Source organism: Rhinoderma darwinii, chromosome 1 (genome assembly GCF_050947455.1).
Source record: "Rhinoderma darwinii isolate aRhiDar2 chromosome 1, aRhiDar2.hap1, whole genome shotgun sequence".
In the NCBI taxonomy this organism is placed as follows: domain Eukaryota; kingdom Metazoa; phylum Chordata; class Amphibia; order Anura; family Rhinodermatidae; genus Rhinoderma; species Rhinoderma darwinii.
This window is the reverse complement of record NC_134687.1, coordinates 633254663-633275823: the sequence shown is the minus strand read 5'-3', so window position 1 is coordinate 633275823 and position 21161 is coordinate 633254663. Positions and strand designations below refer to the sequence as shown.

At 40.8% G+C, this 21161-nt stretch overlaps 1 protein-coding gene across 2 annotated transcripts in view; it reads right to left on the bottom strand.

The window, feature by feature from the left end:
- Nucleotides 1-434: 434 nt before the first annotated feature.
- LOC142662188 (uncharacterized) overlaps nucleotides 435-21161 on the bottom strand; it is a 69564-nt gene continuing 48837 nt past the window's right edge. For both annotated transcript variants that reach the window (XM_075840262.1, XM_075840355.1), the window contains 4 exons: nucleotides 18756-18858; nucleotides 18538-18635; nucleotides 18270-18381; nucleotides 435-2197 (listed from right to left, as the gene is read on the bottom strand). In XM_075840262.1, the coding sequence (XP_075696377.1) occupies nucleotides 1134-2197; nucleotides 18270-18381; nucleotides 18538-18635; nucleotides 18756-18858 (1377 nt within the window). In that variant the 3' untranslated portion in view covers nucleotides 435-1133. The remainder of the gene's footprint in view (nucleotides 2198-18269; nucleotides 18382-18537; nucleotides 18636-18755; nucleotides 18859-21161) is intronic.

Sequence of the window (21161 nt, the reverse complement as noted above, 5' to 3'; positions counted from 1 at the left end):
CTGCTTCGTTTGCTGGTCTGCACCCTAGCTATGTGATGGTGGTGCCTCCTGATGATCCCTTGGACTATGAGGACACTTTATGCATTGTGACTGTGACTCATCTGGTTCTCCACTACTTGTGGTACCTCATTAAGAACGCATTCCTCTCTGGTAAGGATCACTATAAACGGCTGAGCTGTCGTCGTACCCCCCCCCCCCCGAAGGGTATATGAGGGCTTGACCTGGGGAGGATGAGGAGTTCTGGATAAAGACCTTCATGGGAGCTGAAGCGGAGGCCAGCGCTCTGAGGATTTTCCGGTGATTACACCATTTTGTTGACTGTGTGCTGTTCCTGCATGGAAGGCTACCTGTTCGGTCATCAATTGATGCAATAAACCTTGTTGGAGCTGCCCGATTAGTTTTAATATTGACTTTAGTTTGTATTTCCGGACTTTAGTTTGTATTTCCGGTTTGTATGCGAGTTGTGGCCTTTTGTACTATTATGTGTATTGCCCAACTATTGTCTCCCACAGCCAGGGTGAGAACACAGTGGGGGGGGGGGGTGATAATTGAATCTGCTTCGTTTACTGGTCTGCACCCTAGCTATGAGCGCTCTGAGGATTTTCCGGTGATTACACCATTTTGTTGACTGTGTGCTGTTCCTGCATGGAAGGCTACCTGTTCGGTCATCAATTGATGCAATAAAGCTTGTTGGAGCTGCCCTGTTGATCAGGTAATCACCTAACGGACCCCATGACAGTGAGCATGTAATGTGTTTTTTTTTTTACAGTGGCAGTGTTGGGCCTCTATCTACAGGAAGCAGTGAATGGCACTATCTACAGGGGCCATTGTGAGTGGCACTATCTACAGGTGGCACTGTGTGTGTGTGTGTGTGTGTGTGTGTGTGTGTGTGTGTGTGTGTGTGTGTGGTGCTCTACAGTGTTCCACACAATTGTATTCAGGGGCACAGTGTATGGTACTATTATATTCAGGGGCATAACGTTTAGCACCATGAGAATTTTATCTTTGTTTATAGGTGCGGAAAAGTTTGGATAACTGCACAGGGCCTATGGTCTACTTAATCTGCCACTGCTTATAGAACGTCCCAGAATACAAAAAGATTTCCTTGTAAAACCTTTTCCATATATAGAACATCAAAACGGCTTCTCCCCTGTGTGACTTTTCTGATGATCCCGAAGTCTGGCTTTAGAAATAAAACATTTCCCACATTCTGAACATGAATATGGCTTCGCTCCTGTGTGACTTCTCTGATGTATAATAAGACGTGATTTATGTATAAAACATTTCCCACATTCTGAACATGAATATGGTTTCTCTCCTGTGTGAATTCTCTCATGTTTAACAAGATTTGATTTATCTGTAAAACAAATCCCGCATTCTGAACATGAATATGGTTTTTCCCCTGTGTGAATTCTCGCATGTTTAACAAGACTTGATTTTTGAGTAAAACACTTACCACATTCTGAACATGAAAATGGCTTCTCTCCTGTGTGACTTCTTTCATGCATAACAAGACTTGATTTATCTTTAAAGCACTTCCCACATTCTGAACATGTATATGGTTTCTCTCCTGTGTGACCTCTCCGATGATTCCTAAGTTTGCCTTTAGTAATAAAGCTCTTCCCACATTCTGAACATGAATACGGCTTCTCTCCTGTGTGACTTCTCTCATGTCTAACAACATTTGATTTATCTGTAAAACATTTCCCACATAGTGAACATGAAAATGGTTTCTCCCCGGTGTGACTTCTCTCATGTGTAACAAGATTTGCTTTTCGTGCGAAACATTTCCCACATTCTGAACAGGAATACGGCCTCTCTCCTGTGTGACTTTTCTGATGTTTAACAAGATTCGATTTATTTGTAAAACATTTCCCACATTCTGAACAGGAGTACGGCTTCTCCCCTGTGAGACCTCTTCTGTGTGTATAACAATCTGCCATTTTCGTTAACGGTTTACCACATTGAAACCTTTTACCCCCTTTCTGAGCTGTACTTGTGGTAACAATCTGTGATTGGTCACAAGAAGGTTCCTCATGATTAGGGGAATTATATGATAGATCTGTACTGTGAAGTCCTGGATGTACATTAAGGGTAATGAAGTTTTCTCCTGTAGACTGCTGCATTATATGTTCATCTTCCACTTTATAATTTATCGATAATATGACATTTCCCTCAGAGTTCTTACTGGAATTTTCTGTTAGGATTAGAAATGTATAGTGATTTTTATTTAAATCTAGAATATTCATATTAGACTGGAAACACGCATGCAGTTTTTGATGCGGTTTATTAAGTCAAAACCAGAAGTGAATCCAGCAGGAAGGAGATTTATAAGCCATGCCTTTTGAATCCGCTCTATTCTTTCAATTAGAAAACTACACCAAAAACTGCATGTGCAATTCCAGACTTCTAAAGCTTTGAAAAACACTTTGAAATAGATCAATGACAAAGCTCAGTATTCTGGACTACACAGTGTCACTTTTATTATATAAACCTTGACTTGATAAAACCCCAAAATTTGAAAAGTATCTCCTGGTCTTGCAATCACACCTGTCCTCTACCGCCGACACGTTTGAACCTTCAATACCAATTGGGCGTCACTTTAATACAACTTAATATTATTAATCTCACCCACAAAGCTCTCCACAGTGCTGCACCTCCTTACATCTCCTCCCTCATCTCTGTCTACCACCCTACTCGGGCTCTACGTTCTGCCAACGACCTTAGATTAAAATCCTCCATAATCCGAACCTCCCACTACCGTCTCCAGGATTTCTCTCGTGCTGCACCAGTCCTCTGGAATGTGCTACCCCAGACAATCAGATTAATTCCCAATATCCACAGTTTTAAACGTGCCCTGAAAACACATCTATTTAGACAGGCCTATAACATTCCCTAATCTGACTCCTTTCCATGGCCCTCCTTTTAGATTAGTCATCAGAATACGATTCCCTCACACTCCTTCTCTTCATGTCCGTCATACACGGATACTGGCTGGTGACCGGCTCATGCAGCTTTATGTTACCACCGCATGTGTATAAAAATGGCCGGACCATTGTACAGAACAAACACTGTTACACTTTGTGTCTCCTTTACTTCCTCATAGATTGTAAGCTCTTGCGAGAAGGGTCCTCACTCCCCAGATTTGAATTGTAAATGAACTTTGTCACTATGTAATGTCTGATATTGTTTGTTTCATGTCCCCTCTAAATTGTAAAGTGCTGCGTAATATGTTGGCGCTATATAAATAAAGATTATTATTATTATTATTGATAATCTAATCTTGGCCATAATCTAAATTTAATAAGATAACGCGCCATGAGACAAAGCACACATCTCAGGCTGAATTTACGGACATGACAATGAGGTCTGTATATCCTAATGGCTGAACAGTCACCGGATCTCAATTTTATAGAACATCTGTATGATGTAGGGGAATAGACAGAGTAAGGTTATCAATCAGAATCTGTTATAAAAGGTTTCCAGTATCTTGTTGTATCCAGTCCACTAAGATTTCAGGCTGTACTAAGGGGAAAGAGGGTCCTATCAAGTACTAATAAGGTGGTCCTGATAAAGTGACCTCTGACTGCAGGTGATAATCACTGAAATGTCTTTGTATGTACATTCAAATCTTTAACCCCTTAACACATTATCACGTAACTGTACGTGATGAGCATTAAAGGGAAGTATGAAGCAGGCTCACAGACTGAGCTTGCTCCATACTTAGCGGGTGACAGCTGTGTAATATAGCAATCACCTCAGTGCAACGGGCGGAATCAAAGATCACTTTGATTCCGTCTGTTTAACCCCTTAAATGCCGTAGTCAAATCGCAATATCTAAGTAGTTATAAAAGAGGGGGCATGGTGCCGATGGTTGTCACAGCAGCTTGGGGCCCTAATGAAGGCCCCCAGGTCTCCCATCTTTGTACTCCTAAAAAACACAGCCAGATGCACGGCTTAATAGGAATGTGAAAGGAGTCTCTCAAAATAACGATCTACTTCAATACATTAGTATTGCAGTATATATTGCCAGCGATCCAACTATCGCTGGTTCAAGTCCCCTTGGGAGACTATGAAGAAAAAAAAAAAAAAAAAGTTAAATACAGTTAAAGATTTTTAAATATCCAATAATAAATAAGAATAGTAAATATATGCGAAAAAAGTGGTTGGGAAGCAGCACTCAGGTAAAAGGATATTTAAATCACCAAAACGGACAGCACGGCAACGTTTCACATTGAGAGCTTTTTCAAGCTGCTTCCCAACCACTTTTTTCACTTATACTACATGGGGAAAAGGTCGTTCCCTTGAAATCCCGCACCAGCCGTGAGGTTTATTTGGCTACAGTGCTGCTCCATACCATTTGTTGTTTAGATTACCTTCTCCCCCAAACACAATGTAAAATAAAAAATAAAACATTAACCTCTTGCCACGCTACGACACAACTGTACATCCTGGCGAGGGGTTACTTCCCGCACCAGGACGTACAGCTACTGCTCTGTTCCCAATGCACACTGTCCTAATGAACAGTGTCCGGGAACCGGGAAGTCAGCTGCCCCGGACAGCTGAAACGCCACTATTGCCCATGAGTGGTCCATCACTGCTGATTTAGGCTACTAGCCCCTTAAAATAGGAAATAGATTGCCACATTTAAAAGCTTTGTAGCACATCGGCAACACCCACGATGCAATCGCGGGGGCTGCTGACTGTTGGCATGGCAACCAGAGGCCAAACAATGGACCCCAGGTCTGCCATGTACGGATGCCTATGAGGACCAGCTTCTGGCTGGTCCGGATAGGCTTCTTGTCAGAGCGACTGTGACGTCACACTGACAGTTATAATACATTACACTATGTAAATGCCTTACACAGCTGGTTTTTAAAGAAAAATTAAAAAATGATGGCACTCAGAATACGGTGACAAAAAAAAAAAAAAAAAAAAAAACCGATTTTATTTGTGCTGCAAAACACAAACTATATACATATGGTATCGCAGTAATTGTATTGACTCGCAGAATAAAGTAAAATATCATATATAGCACGGTGAACACTTAAAAAAAACAAAAACATTGCTCAGAATTACTGTTTTTTGTTCGCTTTGCTTGCCAAAAAAATTCAATAAAAAGTGATACATTTTTTTTAAATTATAAATAAAAATCGCATGCACCCCAAAACGGTACCAATGAAAACGACAGATTTTCCTGCAACAAATAAGCCCTCACACAGCTCCGGTGGAGAAAAAAAAAGAAAAAAAAAAAAAAGTTGTGGCTCTCAGGACATCGCGATGCAAAACATGCAGAGCATTCCAAAAGTGGATAAGGTTGGGCACCATTTATCAGAGCGACACTGGCCTCACATTGGCGGATTATTTATTTACCCAGTTATTAAACCCTCTTATTATGCCCTGATGTACCCCGCACAGCTTACATATGCCCCCACATTATAAACTAAAATACCAGCAAAACCCCAGACAGAACTACCAAGCAAAATCTACGCTGCAAAAGCCAAATGGCTCTCCCTCGCCGTACCCGGGAGAACCCGCTTAACATTTTATGAGGTAATGGTCTTCAATGGCACATCATATGGTGCTGAGCCTGCTCCATACGCTGCCGGTGTCAGCTGTGTATTACAGCTGACACCTGGGACTAACAGACAAGTACAGCGATTGCGCTATTACAGAAGTTTTTAATAAAAAGTGATCAAAAAGTAAGTATCAAAAAATGGTACCAATAAAAAACTACAGCTCCTACCACAAAAAAATAAGCTCTCTAACCACTTAATCGACCAAAGAACAAAAAAGTTTTCTCTTTGTAAAAGTAGTAAAATATAAAAAACAAGACTATATAAATTTGGTATCACCTTAACCGTATCGAGCCACAGAAGTTGTCATTTTTACCACACAATGAAAGCTGTAAAAATGAAACCCAAAAAACAACCCGTTCAGCCCGCAAAGGTTTTTTTTCCACGGTTTTGGCACCACAAGACCTCTTCAAACCTTACCTGGTGCCTAAAATATATTGTAAAAAAAAGGAGGCCCCAAAATCCTCTAGGTGCTCCTTTGATTCGGAGTCCTGTGTTTTATTCCATTAGCGAACTAGAGCCGCATATGGGATATTTTAAAAAACTGTAGAATCTGGGCAATAAATATTGAGTTACATTTCTCGGGTCAAACTGGGCGTCTTTTTTTACCATTCACCAAGTGGGCGTTGTAAAGAAAAAAAAAAAAAGTGTATGACACTGACCAATCAGCCTCATACACTTCTCTTCATTTCAGCCCAGCTTCATCCGCAGCACAGCGTGATCTCGCTGTGACGTTACTTCCACCCGCAGGTCCTTCACCGGAGCGACGGAAGAGTGAACAGACATCGCCTCCAGCCGTGCCAGGACGTTTATCCGAATCTGCAGCAGGTGGAAGTGAAGTCTGTTCAATCTTCCATCGCTCCGATGAAGGACTCGCAGAAGAAGGTGACATCACAGAGGGATCTCGCGAGATCACGCTGTGCTGTGGATCAAGCTGGGCTGGAATGAAGAGAAGTGTATGACGCTGATTGAATGAAATTGCCAGGGTTCCGGTGGCTGCAATGGCAACCGGAGGCCTAAAACTGGACTCCCGGTCTGCTTAGCACGGAAGCCGGTCAGGACCCACCCGGAGGCGGAGCCTGATCGGCTTCCGTAGCCGCCGGCAAGATGGCGCTGGCTCAGGAGTTGATCCAGCGTCACCAGCGGTGGAAGTCAGCTGTATGTTACAGCTGACATCCACCTCTAACGGCAGGAACCGGAGCTAGCTCCGATCCCTGCCATTAACCCCTTCAATGCAGCAATCGAAAGCGATCGCTGCATCTTAGCGGTTGCTAGCAGAGCGCCAGCCCTGACAGGCAATCAGGACTGGCGACTGCTGCTATGGCAATAGGAGACACAATGGCCTCCTGCTCTGCCATTACGGAAGCCGATTAGGCCCCGCCGGGAGGCGAAGCCTAATCGGCTTGCTGTCAGTGAATAACTGACAGATCTAATACATTGCACTACGTAGGTAGTGCAATGTATTAGGAAAAAAACATCAGACAGTTGGACCTTCAAGTCCCCTAGTGGGACTTGAAAAAAAGTGTAAAAAAAGTATTAAAAAAGTGTGAAAACAATAAAAGTTTCAAGTAATAAAATAAAACACAATCCCCCTTTTTCTATTATCAAGTCCTTTATTGAAAAAAAATAATAAACCATAACGACCTGATGTATCAAAATATTATATTATTTATTGCATGCGGTGAACAGCGTAAAAAAAAATGTAAAAAACTATACCAGAGTTTCTGTTTTTTGGTCACTTTGCCCTACAAATATTGGAATAAAAAGTGATCAAAAAGGCACACATATCCAAAAATGGTCCCTATAAAAACTATAGATTGTCTCGCAAAAAATAAGCCCTCATACAGCTCCGTCGACAAAAACGTTAAAAAAGTTAAGGTTCTCACAACTTGGCGACACAAAAAATACATTTTTTACAAAAGTAATTTTATTGTGCAAAAAGTTGTAAAACATAAGAAAGTGCTATAAAATTAGGTATCGCCGGAATCGTACTGACCCGCAGAGTAAAGTTAACATGTAATTTATAACACATGGTGAACGCTGTATAAAAAACCCCTAAAAACAGGTGATCAAAAAGTCGCATGTACCCCAAAATGGTACCAATAATAACTACAGCTCGTCCCGGAAAAAAAAAGCCCTCATACCACTACGCCTATGAAAAAATAAAATTAGTTATGGCTCCAATAAGTCAGGAAATAAAAAATATGCTGTTGTGCCGGCCCGAGGGGAACATTTCTTCTGTTTCAAGAGGCGATTTATCAAGGACCTAAAATTAGGGAACCAGGAAGGGGAGGGCCCAAACATATCCGCTGGAAGAGACGGTGCCCGTATTATACCAGGACAACACTTTCCCAGCAAAATTCCCCAAACTGCAAAGGTGCAGAGTGTGGACCAAAAGGGGCATAAGAAAGAACGCCATATATCAGTGCGACACCGGACTGTGCAGAAAAGATTGTGTCACAGCGTAACACACATCTATGAATCATTTTATTGTTTTTTTACCCCATTATTATACCGACTATGCCCCTGATGTACTCTGCCCAGCTTACATGTACCCCCACATTATAAACGGAAACACCAGCAATACTCAAACAAAACTACTACCAAGCAAAATCCGCTCTCCTAGAGCAAAATGATGCTCCTTCCGCTCTGAACCCTACAGTGTGCCCAAACAGCAGTTTCCTTCCACATATATGGCATCGTCATACCAGGGAGAACCTTTTTAACAATTTTTGGGCAGTGGCATAACATATTTGCCACTGAAATGGCATATCTAGGGAAAAATATAAATTTTTAATTTGCCCCATCCGCAGCGCATTCATTTACGGAAAATACCTGTGGTGAAAATGCTCACTACACCCCTTAATAAATGCCTTGAGGGGTGTAGTTTCCAAATGCGGTAATTTATCAGGGGTTTCTTTTATTATTTCACATCAGAGCCTCTGCAATTGTAAAACAATACTTTGTAAATCACCAAATTAGGCCTCAATTTTACATGGTACGCTTTCACTCCTGAGCCTGGTCGAATGTCCAGGCAAAAGATTAGGGCCACATGTAGAGCTGTCTTGTTATAGTGGCACAAGCTGGGCACCACATATTGGCATATCTATGGAAAAAATCCCATTTTCACTCTGCAACATCGAGAGCACACTAATTTCTACAAAACACCTGCAGGGTTAACATGCTCACTACACCCCTAGGTAAATGCATTGAGGGGTGTAGTTTCCAAAATGAGGTAATTTCTGGGGGGGTTTCCACTGTTTTGGTCCCACAGGCGCCCAGAAACCTATCCAGCAAAATCTGCACTCCAAATGGCGCTCCTTCCCTTCTGAGCCCTGCCGTGTGCCCAAACAGCAGTTTATAACCACATATGGGGTATTGCCGTACTCGGGAGAAATTGTTTTACAAATGTTGGGTTCTTTTTTTTTTCTTTATTTGTTGAGAAAATGAAAAATTTTGCGCTGAAGATATGTCTTATTGAAGAAAAAAGGATTGTTTTTATTTTCACTGCCAAATTCTAATAAATTCTATGAAACATCTGTGGGGTCAAAATGCTTACTACACCCCTAAACGAATTCCTCAAGGGGTGTAGTTTCCTAAATGGAGTAACTTTTTGGGCGTTTTCATTGTTTTGTCCCCTCAGGGGCTTTGCAAATGCGACATGGCCTCCGCAAACCATTCCTGCTAAATGTGATCTCCAAAAGCCAAATAGCGCTCTTTCCCTTCTAAGCCCTGCCGTGTGTCCAAACAGCCGTTTATTACCACATATGGGGTATTGTTTTACTTGGGAGAAATTGCTTTGCAAATTTTGCGATGCTTTTTCTCCTTCAGTCCTTGTGGAAATTATAAAAAATTAGCTAAACCTACATTTTCTTTGAAAAAAATGTCGATTTTTATTTTCAGGGCCTACTTCCAATAATTTCTGCAAAAAACTTGTGGGGTCAAAATGCTCACTATACCCCTAGATGATTTCCTTGAGGTGTGTGGTTTCCCAAAAGGGGTCACTGACATGGTGCCTAAAATATATTGTAATAAAAACAAAGGCCCCAAAATCCACTAGGTGCACCTTTGCTTCTGAGGCCGGTGCTTCATTCCAGTAGCACGCTACGGCCACATGTGGGATATTTTCTAAAATTGCAGAACCTGGGCAATAAATATTGCATTGCATTTCTCTGGTAAAACTTTGTGTTATAAAGAAAATTGGATTAAAAATTTATTTCTGCAAAAAAATATGAAATTAATTCCTGTGAAAAGTCTAAAGGGTTAAGAAATTTTCTAAATGCTGTTTTGAATACTTTGAGGGGTGAAGTTTTTAAAATGGGGTGACTTTTTGGGGGTTTCTAATATATAAGGCCCTGAAAGCCACTTCACAACTGAACTGGCCCCTGTAAAAATAGCCTTATGAAATTTTCTTGAAAATGTGATAAATTGCTGCTAAAGTTCTAAGCCTTGTAACGTCCTAGAAAAAATAAAGCAGATACATTTAAATTGAGAAAAATGCTAAATTTGTGTTTTTCACAATTAAATACTGAACATATCGAGCAAATTTTGCCAGTAACATAAAGTCCAATATGTCACGCAAAAACCATTTCAGAATCACTTGAATAAGTAAAAGCATTCCAAAGTTATTACCACATAAAGTGACAGGTCAGATTTGAAAAAAAATCAGCTGTGTCTTGAATGCCAAAAGAGGCTCAGTCCTGAGGGGGTTAAAGGCTATACAAACCTTTGAAAGTGATTTTTTTCTCTTTTAATAGAAATGTCATTGTGTTTGGTGAAACTTTCAAATTAGTTTTTATTAAAAATAATTCCTACTTTTTGAGATACAGCTGCTCTGTATACTGTATACAGAGCAGCTGTATAGTTCGCTGAATCCTGTACCAGTCAGGTCCACAGGACTGACTGGTTCAGTGTCAGCGTGTTTCGGAAATGCAGGATCCACCTGTAATCGATCACATCTACGTTATGAACGTAGATGTGATGGATAACAGGTGGATCTGACCCGCTTTCACTGAACCTTTCAGTCCTGCGGACCTGACGAGTACAGGATTCAGCGAACTATACAGCTGCTCTGTATACAGAGCAGCAGTATCTAAAAAAGTAAAAAAGGGATTATAAAGTTGCACCAATCACTTTCAAAAGTCTTACATAGCCTTTAACATATCTAGTATCACCATGTCTGAAAAAGTCAGAACTATCAGAACATAGCATTATTTAATGCGCAGGGTGAGCGCCATAAAAAAATAAAATTATTTAAAATTAAAAAAAAAACACCAGAATAATTGTTTTTGGTCACAACTCCCACAAAAACTTGGAAAAGTGATCAAAAATTCTCATGTGTTCCAAAATGGTACTACAGCTCGTCCCGCAAAAAAATAAGCCCTCATACTGCTCAATTGACGGAAAATTAAAAAAAGCTCTGGCTCTCAGAATATAGCGACACAAAACTAAGTTACATTTTTAACACACACAGGTTCCCTGTGTAAACAGGGCAGCGCTCAGCAAATGAACGAGCAAATGCTCAATCATCTGCTGGTCGTATTGTTTAAAATTGTTTCTAAATATTATCATTGTCGGCAGCACATCTCTCCCTGTGTAAACAGGGAGAAGCGCTGCCGACACGATAACGTATGGGGACGAGCGATCGGAGTAACGTCCGCTCGCCACCATCCATAGTTCTGTGTGACAGGAGCAAACGAGCACCAATCAGCGTTGTCTTGTTGATCGGCACTCGCTGCACCGGCCGGTGTAAAAGGGCCTTTACGAACCTGGGGCTTCCTCTTTACGTAAATCTAACTCCGGATGATCCCTCTTATACCTTAGGGTATGTTCACACGAGGTCATTACGTCCGTAATTGATGGACATATTTCGGCATCAAGTACCGGACCGAACACACTGCAGGGAGCCGGGCTCCTAGCATCATAGTTATGTACGATGCTAGGAGTCCCTGCCTCGCTGCCGGACAACTGTCCCGTACTGAAAACATGATTACAGTACGGGACAGTTGTCCGGCAGCGAGGCAGGGTCTCCTAGTATCGTACATAACTATGATGCTAGAAGCCCGGCTCCCTGCACTGTGTTCGGTCCGGGATTTGCGGCCGAAATACGTCCGTCAATTACGGACGTAATGAGCTCGTGTGAACATACCCTTAGGAGGGCGAAACACGTTGAGTAGAATATACCGAACCTTATCAGTGCTTCATAGGCAGTAGGCTGTGTGTGAACCGTCAGCGCATCGCTGGTAATAGGACATGAAGTGTATCCACACCCCCTCTGGCTTTATACGGTCACACAGGCTAATTAACCTTTTGTTGTCCAGCACAACACTGTGCTGGGAATTCTATTTACATTTGTTAGCTCTCTCTCCATATTAATGGCGACCTTCCGAAGACTGACATTAACCCATGCTGTACCAGCTATTTTGGGTCAGCTTCCTCTGCCTCCTTTATAACCAAACACAAAGGTTAGGCAGCGTATCTAACATAGACTAGACATTGTTCACAATTTATCTATTGAGTGTCAGATTAAAAGTTAAGTTTTATGTTCCACTTTTGTTTCAGTGATATGACTTAACCCTTTCCTGCACAATGATCATGACATGTCGATCGTTGGCGGTATGTAGTTCCTCCAAAATGCCATACACGTACTGGCGTTTAGGGTGAATTCACACATGGCAGATTAGTTGCAGAATAATCTGTGACCTAAAGAGGTTTTCCCACGAGGGAAATTTCAAATGTTAGATAGATGTGGGTCCCACCTCATACCTATCTCTAGAACGAGGCCCCCAAGCCCCCCGTTCTACCTGTGTGCGTCGGATGATTTTCGACCATGAAGGTGAAAACAGCGTAGATCGCTGAGCTATGCTGTTTTCGTAAGCCCCATATGACTGAATGGTAGATTTGGAAGCAGCGTAGCTTGCATGCTACGCTGCTTCGTAACTGCTATTCACTATTATGGGAGTCACTACTATGGGAGTTACAGAAATAGCGTAGCTAAGTGAGCTATGCGTTTTTCGTAACTCCCGACCAAAAAGTCAGGAAGTGGCTGGGAGGCAGCGAAAGAAGACAAAGCTAGAACGGGTTCAGGGGGCCCCGTTCTAGAGAGGTGGGACCCGCATCTGACATTTATGACCTATCCTGTGGATGTGTTAAACGTCCCTCGTGGGAAAACCCCTTTAATAGGAGTTTTAATCATTTAAAGAGGCTCTGTCACCAGATTTTGCAACCCCTATCTGCTATCACTCACTTCCTGCCCCAGGTCCTGCATCGTGTCGGCCACATCGGCACCAGAGGCTACAGTTGATTCTGCAGCAGCATCAGCGTTTGCAGGTAAGTAGCTACATCGACTTACCTGCAAACGCCGATGCTGCTGCAGAATCAACTGTAGCCTCTGGTGCCGATGTGTCCTCGCTCGTCTGACACGATGCAGGACCTGTGAGTGACGACACAGCGTGATCTCTCGAGAACACGCTCTGTGTCTGCACTGCCAGAAGCTGGGCGTTCTGAAGAGCAGTGGATGATACTTCTCGTCAGAACGCCCAGCTAGTAAAAGAAGTAAAAACGCCCCGATGTACGCACATAATACACGCCCAGTTGTACTTTTACTTTTAAACACGCCCAGTTGGACTTTTGCAAGCCTCATTTGCATAAATACAAAAATGGTCATAACTTGGCCAAAAATGCTCATTTTTAAAAATAAAAACGTTCCTGTAATCTACATTGCAGCGCCTATCTGCTGCAATAGCAGATAGGGGTTGCAAAATCTGGTGACAGAGCCTCTTTAACCCCTTCACGACCACACCACGTAGATTAACAGGTTGCAGAGCTGGTCGTTGTGCCTGCAGCCCGTTAATCCACGTGTGCTCCCAACAGAGCACACAGACGCTCCCCGCAGCCCGGCATCTCCCAGTACAGGCTGCTACTAGCAGCCTTAGTACTGGGGGAAAACATCGGGTCGGATCACAGCGGTGATCCGAACCGATTAACCCCTTAATTGCGGCAGTCAATAGTGACCGCCGCATTTAAGTTCTTATAGCAACATCGGCACCCCGCGACGCGATTGCGGGGGCCGATTGTTGCGGGGGGGGGGGGGGGCGATTGCGATGACAAATGGAAGCCTAACAAAGGCTTCCTATCTGCCATTACGTTAGCCGATTAGGCCCCGCCCGGAGGCGGAGCCTGATCGGCTTGCTGTCAGTGAACAACTGACAGTTCTAATACATTGCACTACATGGGTAGTGCAATGTATTAGAACATCAAACAAACAGTTGGACCTTCAAGTCCCCCAGTGGGACTAAAGAAAAGTGTAAAAAAAGTAAAAATAAAAGTTGTAAAAATACAATAAAAGTTTCAAATAATAACACAAAACACAATCGCCCTTTTTCCTTTATCAAGTCATTTATTATTGAAAAAAATAATAAAGCCATACATATTTGGTATCGCTGCGACCGTAATGACCGTAACTATAAAAATATTATGTTATTTATTCCGCACAGTGAACGCCGTAAAAAAAAAACTAAAAAATACTGACATAATTGCTATTTTTTGGTCACTTTGTCTTCCAAAAATTGAAATAAAAAGTGATCAAAAAGTCGCATGTACCCAAAAATGGTATCTATAAAAACTATAACTCGTCTCGCTAAAAATAAGCCCTCAGAGCTCCGTCAACGAAAAAATTAAAACCGTTATGGCTCTCACAACTTGGCGACAGAAAAAATCCATTCTCTTTACAAAGGTTATTTTATTGTGCAAAAAGTTGTAAAACATAAAAAAGTTCTATAAATTAGGTATCGCCGGAATCGGACTGACCCGCAGAATAAAGGTAACGTGTAATTTATAACGCGTGGTGAACGCTGTATAAAAAGAATTTTAAAAATGTCAGAATTTCTGTTTTTTGGTCACCTTGCCTCCAAAAAAAAAAAAAGGATAACATGTGATCAAAAAGTTGCATGTACCCCAAAATGGTACCAATAAAAGCAACAGCTCGTCCCGCAAAAAAAAAAAAAACAGCCCTCATACCGCTACGTCTATGAAAAAATAAAATTAGTTAAGGCTCCAATAAGCCAGGAAATAAAAATATGCAGTTGTGCCGGCCCGAGGGAAACATTTCTTCTGTTTCAAGTGGCGAATTATCAAGGCCCCTAAAATTAGGGAACCAGGAAGGGGAGGGCCCAAACATATCTGCTGGAAGTGAGGGTGCCCGTATTATACCAGGACAACACTTCTCAGCAAAATTCCTCAAACTGCAAAGGTGCGGAGTGTGGACCAAAAGGGGGATAAGAAAGGACACAGTTTATCAGTGCGACACCGGCCTGTGCAGAAAGGATTGTGTCACAGCGTAACACACATCTATGGATTATTTTATTGTTTTTGTTTACCCCATTATTATACCACCTGACTATGCCCCTTATATACTCCGCCCGGCTTACATATACCCTACATTATAAACGGAAACACCAGTAAGACTCAATACAAGACTACTACAAGCAAAATCCACACTCCAAAAGCCAAATTGCGCTACCTCCCTTCTGAACCCTACAGTGTGCCCAAACAGCCGTTTACTTCCACATATATGGCATCGCCATACCCGGGAGAACCCTTTTAACAATTTTTGGGGTGTGCGTCTCCAGTGGCACAAGCTGGGTGCCACATATTGGCATATCTATAGAAAAAAATCCCATTTTCACTCTGCAACATCGAGTGCACACCAATTTCTGCCAATCACCTGTGGTGTTAATATGCTCACTACACCCCTAAGTGAATACCTTGAGGGGTGTAGTTTCAAAAATGGGGTCACTTCTGGGGGGGATCCACTGTTTTGGTCCCACAGGGACTTTGCAAATGCGATATAGCACCCAGAAACCAATCCAGCAAAATCTGTACTCCAAAAGCCAAATGGCGCTCCTTCCCTTCTGAGCCCTACTGTGTGCCCAAACAGCAGTTTATGACCACATATGTGGTATTGCCGTACACAGGAGAAGTTGCTTTACAAGTGTTGTGGTGCTTTTTTTCATTTATTTGTTGAGAAAATGAAACATTTTCAGCTAAAACTACGTCTTATTGAAGAAAAAGGATTTTTTTTTAATTTTCACTGCCCAATTCTAATAAAATCTATGAAACACCTGTGGGGTCAAAATGCTCACTACACCCCTAGATGAATTCCTCAAGGGGTGTAGTTTTGTGAATGGAATCACTTTTGGGGAGTTTCCACTGTACTGACACCTTAGGAGCTTTGCAATAGTGACATGGTGTCAAGAAACCAATCCAGCAAAATCTGTGCTTTAAAAGCCAAATGGCGCTCCTTCTCTTCAGATCCTTGCCGTGTGCCCAAACAGCAGTTTATGACCACAAATGGGGTATGTCAGTACTCCAGAGAAGTTGCTTTACAAATGTTGTTTTTTTTTTTATTCCTTTACTTGTTGAGAAAATGAAAAATTTTGAGCTAAAGCTACGTCTTATTGAAAAAAAAGTATTTTTTTTATATTCACTGCCCAATTCTAATAAAATCTATGAAACCCCTGTGGGTTCAAAATGCTCACTACACCCCTAGATGGATTCTTCAAGGGGTGTAGTTTCCTAAATGGAGTCACTTTTTTGGTGTTTTCACTGTTTTGGTCCCTTAGGGGCTTTGCAAATGCGACGTGGTCTCCGCAAACCATTCCTGCTAAATTTGAGCTGCAAAAACCAAATGTCGCTCTTTCCCTTCTAAGCCCTGCCGTGTGTCCAAACAACCGTTTATTACCACATGTGGGGTACTGTTTTAATCGGGAGAAATTGCTTTACAAATGTAGTGGTGCATTTTCTCCTTTTAGCCCTTGTAGAAATTAGAAAAAATTAGCTAAACCTACATTTTCTTTGAAAGAATGTAGATTTTCATTTTCACGGCCTACTTCCAATAATTTCTCCAAAAAACCTGCGGGGTCAAAATGCTCACTATACCCCTAGATAATTTCCTCAAGGGGTATAGTTTCCGAAATGGGGTCACTTTTGGGGGATTTCCACTGTTTTGGCGCCGCAAGAGCCTTTCAGACCCGACATGGTGCCTAAAATATTTTCTAATAAAAAAAGAAGGCCCCAAAATCCTCTAGGTGCTCTTTTGCTTCTGAGGCTGGTGCTGCAGTCAATAAGTGCACTAGGGCCACATGTGGGGTATTTCTAAAAACTTCAGAATCTGGGCAATAGATATTGAGTTGCGTTTCTCTGGTAAAACTTTCTGTGTTACAAAAAAAATAGATGAAAAATTAATTTCTGCAAAAAAAAAAAAGAAATTTGAAAATTTCACATCTACTTTGCCTTAATTCCTGTGAAACATCTAAATGGTTAAGAAACTTTCTAAATGCTGTTTTGAATACTTTGAGGGGTGAAGTTTTTAAAATGGGGTGACTTATCGAGGGTTTCTAATATATAAGGCCCTAAAATCCACTTCACAACTGAACTGGCCCCTGTAAAAATAGCCTTTTGAAATTTTCTTGAAAATGTGAGAAATTGCTGCTAAAGTTCTAAGCCTTGTGATGTCATAGAAAAATAAAAGGATGTTCAAAAAACAATGCCAATCTAAAGTAGACATGTGGGGGATGTTAATTAGCAACAATTTTGTGTGGTATTACCATCTGTCTTACAAGCAGATACATATAAATTTAGAAAAATGCAAATTTTTGCAATTTTTCGCTAAATTTTGGTGTTTTTCACAATTAAATACTTAATGTATCGAGCAAATTTTGCCAGTAACATAAAGTCCAATGTCTCACGAGAAAACAATCTCAGAATCGCTTGGATAGGTAAAAGCATTCCGAAGTTATTACCACATAAAGTGAAACATGTCAGATTTGAAAAAATTGGCTGCGTCCTGAAGGCCAAAACAGGCTGTGTCCTGAAGGGGTTAAATAGGGTTGTATCTGTGCATGGACATCTGCAAGACTCATTCTTTATTTGGATGAGGCTTGCAGATATCCAAGCACAGATACAAGCACAGATACAAGCACAGATACAAGCACAGATACAAGCACAGATACAACTGCAACAAATCTGCCGCGTGTGTGGATTCACCCTTAGGCCTTTTACACCGTTCTTTTTTACTTTTTTTATGTCTTATAAAAATAAAAAAAACACACCAGAATTTTTTTTTCAAGTGCGTTTTTTTTCTATCCTCTTTTGGTTTTTTTCACTTATACATTTGTAACAGGTTTTTTTTCTGGTGTTTCCACGTCCTATAGAGAAGCATGATGCTTTTTGAAAAGGATGTCATGGACGCAAAAAAACGCACCAAAAGCCCAGAAAGACGCCACAAACAGAAATAATTATTAGTTCTTTTAGTGCAATTCAAATTTGATTGTAGACTTTCATGTAACATCTGGTCGTATTCTGGGGCAAAAAAAAGAAAATGCAAGGAAAGACTCTGAAAGTGAGCCCCCTATCAGCATTAATCAGCATTGCATACACGTAACTGGTTAAACTGAGTTTTCTCAGATCTCAGCTGTTAATTGCAGCTGGTGACCCCAAAAAAGTGACGCCAAGCCTAGTGCATGACCGGATTCATAGAACACATTGTAGAGAACTTCTATGTGCAGTCACAGCTCCCTCAGCTCCTGCACTATGTATAACATAATGTCTGACGTGTTACTGTAATGTAGAACTAAGGAGGAACCTCACCTTAAGAAACCTCCCAATTCACTTTCTAAATCTATTATTACTTACCTGTGGTAACACCTCCTGGAATTTCCTCCTCCACTTCACTCTTACACGGTTGATCGCCCCTCACCCACTCTTCTGCTTCATCCTCCGCTTTAATATTAGTCAGATCTTCCCCCTGATTTCACATATGTAACAATTCAGTACAATACAGCAGATAGATTCTTCGCACTAACAGATCAACATAAGAAACCACCAAAATCTATGACCACAGGACCAAAAACCTCCACACACCCCCCTATATAGATCTGGTATAGGGCTCAGCTTCATCTACCTGATGACTCTCTGGGACATTGTGATTTTCCTCTTGACAGTCCTGGGAATACAGAGGACTGGGACATCTCTCTGGTGGATTCCTCCTACTGGATCCATCTGTAGGAAACACACAGTGACGGAATAGATTGTTTACATGTGATGAGATGATGAGAGTTGTATCTAGGTGACCCGCAAGACAGGTTTTTCTTTATAACTAATGAGTCTCCCCCTCCTTACACTGCTGATCAGTCATTAAGTCCTCCTCCTCTTCTGCTTCTTCATCTTCTTCTTCTTCTTCTTCTTCTTTAACCTCAACCTTAATATCAATCAGATTTTCACTCTAAACAGACAAAAAAAAAAGACCGTTAACTTGGGTCTAATTACAATTTTTTTTTGTATACATTTTATAGATTTAACATAAACTTGACATTGCAAAACATCTCAGTCATCACCCCTTTCTATATGTATTTAAAAAACTAAAATAAAAAACAACCCTTCCAATATCCTCCCACCATGGTCTCCATATAAAATCTACATAGCTATTATTAATATTCAGCATCCAAAAATTATATGCATTTCTTCTATAGAGAACATCTCCTTTATTAGCTCCTTCCATCGCCTATGAAAATCATTCTCTTTTTTTTTTATTTATCAGAAATAAATTCCACCAACCAAGTTTTCTAAAAAAAAATATTCCTAAGATCCCATGCACATGGACGTAGATTTCATCCTAATTACGGAGCCATTCATTTCTGTGGCCGACAGACACCTTCCCGTATATTTACGGAAAGGTGGCCGTAGAAAGTTTCCTGAAAACATAGGACATCCTAATTTTTTATTTTACGGACCGTGCTCCCATACTTTATAATGGGAGCATGGCCCACAAAGGTTGTCCGCGGCCGGCCGTAATCAAGGACCGTGATTACTGTCACGGTTGTGTGCATGGGGCCTTAGATGGGAATAGGTCGGGGATGTTATTAATATCCACTGTTTCAGGATTACTTTTTTTGCTGCCTATAGTATTAAATATAGGATTGCATTATTGAAATGTGTAGCTTCAATGTTACCCTATTGGGTGTAGTCAGAATGCATTGACGAGGATTTTTCACTGGATTTAGCCCACTTATCTTGTTAACCATTTTACCTGCATCTTTCCAAACGTTCCCAATTGCTGGACATTCCCGTATACAGTGATAATAATCAGCCTTATACAAATCGCATTTTGGCCAATGTGGCGAAAAACCCTTTATATAATTTTGTAGAATATGGGATCCGGGGCATTGTTTTCCATGCTTGCGCTCCAGGTTTCTGTTCCTAATTTTTTTTATATCCCCTCAATATACCCCCACAAATATCATCTCGGTGTTATTCTCATACTCCTAGTTAATTTTTTTAAACTTGTTCTCGCAACTTGATAATGGCAGGGCTTAATAGGAGCCTATAAAAAAGGACAGTATACTGCAATACATTAGTAGATCAGTGCATTGTACCAGCGATCCAACAATCAAATGTGTAAAAAAAACAAAAATTCATAAAAAGGTTTTAGTAGTGTAAAAAAGAAAATATTAAAAAGTAAAAAAACACAACAATCTTTTCCTATTTCTCCTCTAAAGTAATGTAAAAAATTAAAAAAAAAAATTAACAAAATTGGTATCGCGGCGTCCGTAAAAGCCTGAACTATTACAACATACCATTATTTAACCCGCATGGTGACCGCCATAAAAAATTAATTAAAACACCAAAATCGCTGTTTTTTGGTAACTTCATATCCTACAAAAAAATGAAATAAAAAGCGATCAAAAAGTCTCACGTAGCCCACAATGATACCAATAGAAAGAACAGCTCACCCTGAAAAATATAAGCCCTCATACCGCTCAGTCGGGACACACAAATTTTATCTTTAACAATTCGTTTCTTCCTTGTAAAAGTAGTAAAACATAAAAATAAGAAACTATATAAATTTGGTATCGCCGTAATCATATTGACTGGTAGAAAAAAATGCAACCCCTCAAAAGATTGAGGAACCAATGTTTTTTTTCTAATCCACCCCACAAAACTTTTTTCCACTTTCCCAACACTGGTACAATAAATGGTGGCGTGAAAAACTTCAACTCGTCCCGCAAAAAACAAGCCCTCATATGGCTTTATCGACGGAAAAAGAAAAAAAAAAAAAAAGTTACTTGCTTTTGGACGGTGGGTTTTTTCCCGGGCTGTTTGGATCCTTGGATATTTTCCGCCTTTTATGGTGTTGGGTAGGTCATGGTTCGGTCGATATTTAAGTTGGTAAAGTAGGACGTCCGTGTTATTCATTCCCTAATATATCTCAGCAGACATGCTAGGTTATAATATCTTATGTTAGCGAGTCCTCTATTTTTTTGGTTCCTGTAAAATTTTTAATCTAAACGAGTTTCGACATCCTGCGCTCAAGAATATTTATGTCTCGATGTTTAATTAATATGGGTAGAACTTGCATAGGATACATAATCCTAGCAATACTAATAATTTTCAGTAGTTAAATTCTGCCGTTTATGTTTAAAGAGGCTCTGTCACCAGATTTTGCAACCCCTATCTGCTATTGCAGCAGATAGGCGCTGCAATGTAGATTACAGTAACGTTTTTATTTTTAAAAAACGAGCATTTTTG